We start from the raw sequence: 7,397 nt of genomic DNA on the forward strand, positions 1-7,397 counted from the left end.
GAGAGAGAGACACGGAGAGACGCGGAGAGAGAGAGACACGGAGAGACGCGGAGAGAGAGAGACGCAGAGAGAGACGTGGAGAGAAAGAGAGAGACACGGAGAGACGTGGAGAGAGAGAGAGAGAGACCGCGGAGAGAGAGAGAGATAGGGAGAGACACAGAAAGAGAGACGGAGAGACACAGAGAGAGAGAGAGACGGAGACATGGAGACATCACAGCCATCACAGCCATTGCTCTCCTCATAATGCATCTCATAGTTTTGTACCTCATATAATGTTGCCATATTCCCGGTGTGAGCTTTGCAGTGTTTAAGTGCTAGTGTATGTTAAGTGTTGGTGTATATCTTCCTTGCAGAGGAAATATTTGAAATTAGTTAGAAATGTAACACTTGAATATTATGCCTTGTGGTGTATTTAAATATTTTGTATTTTTTATTCTTCAGTTTTTCCAAGTAATTGCCCTGCAAGGGCAGCATACCAGGTTGTCGCTTTGCCAAAAGTGAGTATTACATTTTGTTTTGTCTTTCTAGACTGAGACCTTTTAAGGCAATAACCTTTTCACATTTTGCTGTAACTATGTTCATGCTTCGGGTTGTGTATAAGAATTATAGCGACTATTGTATCCAAACTGCCTATACATAAAGGGTAGGTCTCAGTCAAACTTTTACCTTCACACTTAGAAACTTTTCTGGTTCTTTTTCTCGACAATGGGCTCATCGGCGGGGTTCTCTGCAGCTTTTGTCCGGCGTTGGGTCCTTGCTTCCATGAAAACGACAATTGCAAGTGTTTACTGTCAGGCCATGATAAACCTAAAAGAAACATGTCTTTTTGAATGTTTAGCAGCCTGCTTTATAAGCTTTCAAGGCCTTCGCTAGATGTGAGTTATAAATATTAAAAAGGAAGATTCGGATTGGGCAAAAGGGTTTATTTTGCCATGTCTGGTTGGCAGTTTGGAAGCTGCCCAACTAGGCTGCAGTGGCAGACCTAGAGCCGTGGTTTTTAATTTGTCACTTCATTGGTGGCACAATAAAGTGCTGCACCCCACTACTGACATTTAACTTACCAGCCCTGGGTACACTTTGTACCATATATTAGGAGCTTTTATGCAAGTTAAATATTACAATCGGGGATTAGCCAATTGTACATACAATTTGAGGGTTCAGGGCACATGCACTGGGGCTTTGTCAGCAGGGCCCAGTCAGAACACCAGTAGCATCAGTCCAACAATTTGGGGGTGACAATACAAAAAGAGGAACTTTCTTACAGCAGCTCTTATATTTCCATTTGGATTTGAAATATTTTCCTATGCAGGTGAGACGCAACTTATTATGTTAATCCTCAACAATCAGTTGAACATTCAGAAAACATTCTGCAGCTGCATGTTAGCAGTTCATAGATAAATGAATACCAGCTGTCTTAAGCTGAATGGGGAAATAAACGGATATTCTGCTGTTGGGTAATAAACCATCTTTCTGGTCTCATAGTTGGTTGCTGACAGGCCTTGTTACACCCTCCAGAACAATCTCCATCTGTTAAAAACCGTGGGCTGTGGTTTGACTGTAAGCGTTGCTTTGATCATTATATGCCTCCAAAGTATCCACCACCTGCTTCGCCCTTCTGAACTTCGTAAGAAAAGAGCTGCTGCTTCTACCTGTATCCTCTCGAAGGACTGTGCAGTGCAGTATCTTAACATCATGTCTGGACTTTGAAATCCGATGTAAATTGGCCTGCCACAATACCTCTTACAGTGCCTTCAAATAGTCCAAAAGCAGGTGCTATATCAATTCTTAATGTTCCTTGTCATCACTCAATTTCAAGTCCTCTTATGCAACTACACTGGCTACCTCAGGGGTCTCCAACCTTTTCTGTAATAAGAGCTACTTGTGTACAATGAAAATCATCCAGAGCTACTTGAATCAATAGCACTTTAATGGAGACCACTTCACACAAGATTGAATTAGTGGCCAACATACATATGATTACCAGCAGTGATCACCTCAGTGCATCAGGCATGGTAGTCCGCATCAATGCAAAATGTGTTTTGTCAATATGGAATGAGGAATTAATTAAACCACGCAAAACATTCTAATTCAATAGGCAGGGTTGCATACTAGAGAGCTAGTTAGAGTTAGCTGGAGAGCTACCAGTAGCTCACGAGTTACTCAATGGAGAAGCTCGGGCTACCTAATGCCAAGTTATCCATTTTCAAGGCTAACTGCTTAATCTTATTTGCATATCTGTTAGGTCACTATCGACCCATTCAAGCGTTACATTCTTCCAATGTGAATCTGGCTTGTATACCACGTCAACAAGGGCAGGCAAGGTGGACGCTTCTTCAGCTACTAGGCTTCCAAGCTCTGGAACAGTGTACCATTATATATTCGTCTCAGCCTGAGTGAATCCTAATTTAGAAAGAAACCTGTTTGCTCATTAGCTGTTCAGGACCTTGTCTCTTTTGGTCCTCCGTTTAGATATCAGCACCAGCATACACCATTTTTGATAACAGTGTACTTTATACGTGTCATTTATTCATACCTTCAGGATGTATGCACAGGTAATGCGGGACCACGTCTTAATTTGTAGATTGCACACCAGAGGAGTGAACCACCATCAGGATAAGTAAATACAGACTGGGTACATATGGCTCCTATGTTCAGAAATTATGGGCAACTAGCAGAATGAGTTGAAAGGCCCTGGGGGCAGTGGGTCATATGCAGTTTGTGTGGATTGGAGCAAGTGGAATGGAATCTTGTCTGTGAAAAGTCTGTACATTTTATTGCGATTTGAGCTATCCTGATTTCACACTGCTATATCGTGACCAAAGGTTTTTTTTACAACAATGATGCTGTTGCATTCACAGTTGCATCTTCGAATAACAATCACCTTGTATTATGTTTCAGATCTTGTTCTTATCCCAGTGCTTAGAAGGTGACCGCAGAGCACTAGGGTATAACTATTCTAACAAACATTTCTCCAACGCTGCTCTCACAGTCCACCCAAGCCTTTGTAGGGCAAACACAGTTTTTGGTGGCAAATGCTGTAGTGACTCCAGGATAAGATGGCTGCATGTTTGTGAATACTTAAGGGCATCACGCCCATTCTTGCAGTTGTAGGGGACTGCTGGAACCTGCTAAAATGTGCTGGAAGCTGTGCCTCTAGATGTGCATGACTCAATATGACGGTTCACTGCTGAACAACTAAACCACCAAGCACTTGACACAGGGTTAGCACCAGTTGCACGCAAGCATATATTGTGTCTGCGATAACACTGATCCAACTACTTAAGTTGCGTATTTACTTGACATTACAAGCTGTACTGAACTACTTCACATTGTATCTCCCTCCCCCACTTGGGTCAACCCTTTTGCTGCCAGCTACCTTTACAAATGAATGTGTGCTGGTCCAGTTACAGGAAATAGGTCTCTAGCGGCTCTCTTGATATCCAGTTAGTACTGGAAGCATGATGGGTGTGCCCGGATGTAGGGTCAGAACTCACTCTGCAATGGGATCCAAGGTGCATCTCACCGATGAAGCCCTAAAAGGCTGTGGTTGTTTGTGTTCCTGTGCAGAGGGTGTTTGGCCTGTTCCTTTTGCACGTGGACCAAGTTCAGGACTGATTTGTATATGGTGGTTTCACATCTGGTGTGGCACATTGGGCAAAAAAAATGGAATGGATTGCCGCCCAAGCGTCTGCCAGTGTCTGAGACCATTGGAAGTATTCCATGCATCACCTGGTGTCAGCGGGCCACGGTCTTAGACTATTCCATTTCCATTATTCAGATGAGTGAATTGTGGGTCTTGCAGTTTTTACTCACTTAGACTAACACATTCGATAAGAATGACATGTACAGTAAAAGCCTGGACTGCAGGCCTGATGCTCTTCCACCATCGCAGTCTGGCAATCCAAATGATGCTGTCACTTGTTAGCAGAGGCTTGAGCTTGTCCATTGCCCCCGCTTATGTTTGCATCGGTTACCAGGCTGAATTTGGGCTGTTGAGGCTCATGCTGTCTTGGTTCCACAGAGTTTTGCATTAATATGAGCTGCCATGAACCAGTGTGGCAAACCTGCCTGGACTTTTGGACCCATGCTCAGGGTGGAAAAAGTCAGACTGCATCATCCATAATGCTGGTGCAGTTGAAGGAAAATGTAGTTACTCGCGGAAGGTTGTCGGCTGCAGTACTTTCTTGGTCTTTGTTGTGCAGTGTAAGAAGGCTGGTCAAATTTGGTGACGTGCTGCAGGATTTCAGTATTTTAAGGCACACAAATCCAGCAAACCATGTGACTTTATTTTAGTTGGTTGGTAGTTTAAAAAGAATCCAGAGTGACTCTACTCTACCGAGGTTATTCTGCCCATTGTGTCAGAAAACAACCTCTCACCCAGACAGCTACACTAATTTAATAAGGTATCAGGCTTTTGAAACATTTGCATTCGATTGTTGGCTGTTTATGACGAATAAGGGGGAACTGGGGGGTGCTGAGTCTGAGGCTTACCTTTGAAATCATATTTTGTTATTTTTGATACACATTATCTTTGCCTGCTTTATTGTCTGAGGCTTTCCTTTCAAATCATATTTTGTGGCTTTAATTTACTTCATTCTTTCCTGGGTTGAGATTGAATATCATGCAGGAGAGAGTAGCCTGTTAAGAACATCTATGTCTATCTGGGCCTTGAAGCCTGGTCCTCTTCTAATGCCAGCTGGCACTCCTTGGTGGAATGTGCCCTTTAATTGGGGTGGCACAGTACGCTTTCCGCTGGAGTTCACAAATATGCCGATTGTTTAGCTATTTTCGGGGACACAAATGCACAGGCCATTTGTACACTGTATGTATTTTTTAGGAAAACACATTTATGTATATTTATTTTCTCTTCTTTTTTAATGCAATACACAAAACCGCAGGTATAGGTCCTATCCCAGTGCATCCACAGTGTATGCTGTGTATTACACACTGTGCTGTGCTACAGGTGTACCAGTGAATCTTGCTGTAGTAAAAGTTAATGAAGCAGTTATTTCAGTCACGTGCTATTATGTAGAACAATCAATATTTGCTATACATAGAAAAATGTGTAAATGTGATTGGGATCACACTCTACAAATATTAGTATATTTAAAAGTGTTTTGCTTTTTCTTACAGAATGGGCTTGTGGAGATTGAAGCAATAGCTGTTGTGGGCCCCATCACAGAGGCGTCGGCATGACTGAGCAACCTCTGAGCCTGGATACATCAACCAATCACTGCTGAATTAATTTCAACATAAATCCTTTGTTGTCAATGTGAAGATTTGTACTACTAATTGAATAATTTAGTTGAACTAGATCCTCTACACTGCTGTGCATTTTTGACTGCTTTCTGATTTTGAGAGCTGTGGTCCATGTTAAATAGCATTTGTAATTTGCATTTGGAAAATTTGACCTCCAAATAACATCCACCTTTTGTTTTTCGGAGTTATCTTGTTAACCGCTGCCCCATGCAGATTTCTCTGATCCTCAAAGATGGTCTTCTGCCTAGAATTCATTTATCCATTCTAAAATCTTATTGATGTGGTTTTGCCATCTCTGAGCTACTGTTTGTGATTGTAGGTGCACATCATATCCGACTTTGTATGAAGATACTTTTGTGAAGGAAGGTATTGCTGCTTGATGGATACCCTCTCTGTTCTGTACCTGGTTCTGTAGACTCTGTTTACGTGGCGTGTCAGATCATTATTGTAAAGTAGCTGGTCTACTTGACCTGAAGGGACTGCCAAAGATCATGAGTGTGAAAAGGGGGCTCCACATTGTGAAAAGTGCCTTTAAGTGCGGGTTTTATAACACTTAATTTAATGTTTTGCCATTCCTTCCCATCACCTCTTTCATACTAACCAATGATAATGGAAAGGATGTGGCCTGAGTGATTACATTTTAAGGTTCGGATAATTGCTTGTTTGTTGGTCAATAAATAGTTCTGGGGATTCAATGGCTTCTGTTCTTCAAGTCTAAAGCACAGTTGTTTGTTCGATTTCTTAAAGGTATGCATACAATGTGATGATCATGTTGTATTGTGTACCTTCCTGTATTGTACCACAAAATAATCCACAGTTCATGCAGTCAAAAAAGTTTGGATTGAACCCTTTCCCAGAGAGTCTCTGGTTTGGGATGTTATACATGGGTTATGCTGCAGTTTTCACATGCCTGGGTTGCTTTATGTGTCTTCGCTCAATACTAACAAGTCGTATCTTGAGTTCCAAGTCTGATGAACAGTTCGTTATTACAGTAACTAATTACATGAACATACTTCTTTCTCCGGTACATAGGTAGTATCCCTCATCCATATTACCACACACTCTTTTTTTTCGTTTTGCTGGAACAAACCACTTTGTGATGGTCACAATAAACCTGCATAATTCTAGAAAGTCTCTCTGCTTTTTGTGTCATTCTCTGATCTTCTTTGCAATTCATTTACTTAATTAAAGCACAAAAATATATATATATATATATATATATATATATATATATATATATATATATATATATTACCTACTGGCGGTCGCCAGTAGGTAGTTATAGTTAGGACCACGTTTCTATAGGAAATCCGCAACATTCTATTTTGAATAACTTTGGCGCCGGTTGACGAATCCTCGCGAATTTTTCAAAATAGGTGGGGCGCTACGCTCCGCTCCTACCCTGAAAGTCTCGGGAGGGATTCGTCAAGCGGGGGCTGAGATAAAAGGGGGGTCCCAAAACGCGTTTTTCCCATGCATTTTTCCATAGGACCTTTAGACAGGGCTACAGCCCGAACGTCTGAACAGAATTACTAGAAATTTGGCAGAGAGGTAGTCCTCAGGTCAAGGAAGTGCCTTTTGTAGGTTTGGTGTAAATCTGTTCAGTAGATTCTGAGAAAATAGCCTTTAAATCAATATATATATCTGAGCCAGCTTACGGTGCGCTTACGGTACGCTTACCGTACGCGTACGGTGGCGTGCGCGAGCGCGATTCTGATTGGCTCTTAGATCTTAGTAAACATTCGAATCGGTCGAAACCAGGAAGCGGCGGCCGCCATTTCGTGTGTTTCACTCAGAAAAAAAAGAGTGATAACAAGAAAAGGGGGCAAGGAGGAGAGTTACAGACCCCCTAAAATTTGTAAGGGGGTCAAAGAAGGACAGAAAAGTACAAAGAAAACATTTATTGATTTTTAAAAAAATCACGGGGTACGCGTACGGTAAGCGTACGGTAGAAAAAAAAAATAAAAAATGAAATGAAATTCAGATTTAAGAGTTTAGATATTAGGGGGCTCTAAAAAGAGCCGTTGTGTTTATGAAGTGATTTTTTAGTGGTACCTACAAGTAAGTACCGATGCAGAGTCTAAGGTTCAAGAGGAAGACTCTGTTCCCTTCATCATTGAAGTGTACACCATCTCCTC

The 7,397-nt window shown here is 41.8% G+C and overlaps 1 protein-coding gene across 2 annotated transcripts in view; it reads left to right on the plus strand.

The window, feature by feature from the left end:
• The window catches only part of RIDA (reactive intermediate imine deaminase A), a 104,018-nt gene extending 97,625 nt beyond the window's left edge, over positions 1-6,393 (plus strand). For both annotated transcript variants that reach the window (XM_085605197.1, XM_085605198.1), the window contains exons 5-6: positions 442-497; positions 5,134-6,393. In XM_085605197.1, coding sequence (XP_085461323.1) covers positions 442-497; positions 5,134-5,196 — 119 coding nt within the window. In that variant the 3' untranslated portion in view covers positions 5,197-6,393. The remainder of the gene's footprint in view (positions 1-441; positions 498-5,133) is intronic.
• The last annotated feature ends 1,004 nt before the right edge of the window (positions 6,394-7,397 follow it).

Source organism: Triturus cristatus, chromosome 5_1 (genome assembly GCF_964204655.1).
Source record: "Triturus cristatus chromosome 5_1, aTriCri1.1, whole genome shotgun sequence".
NCBI classification, from domain to species: domain Eukaryota; kingdom Metazoa; phylum Chordata; class Amphibia; order Caudata; family Salamandridae; genus Triturus; species Triturus cristatus.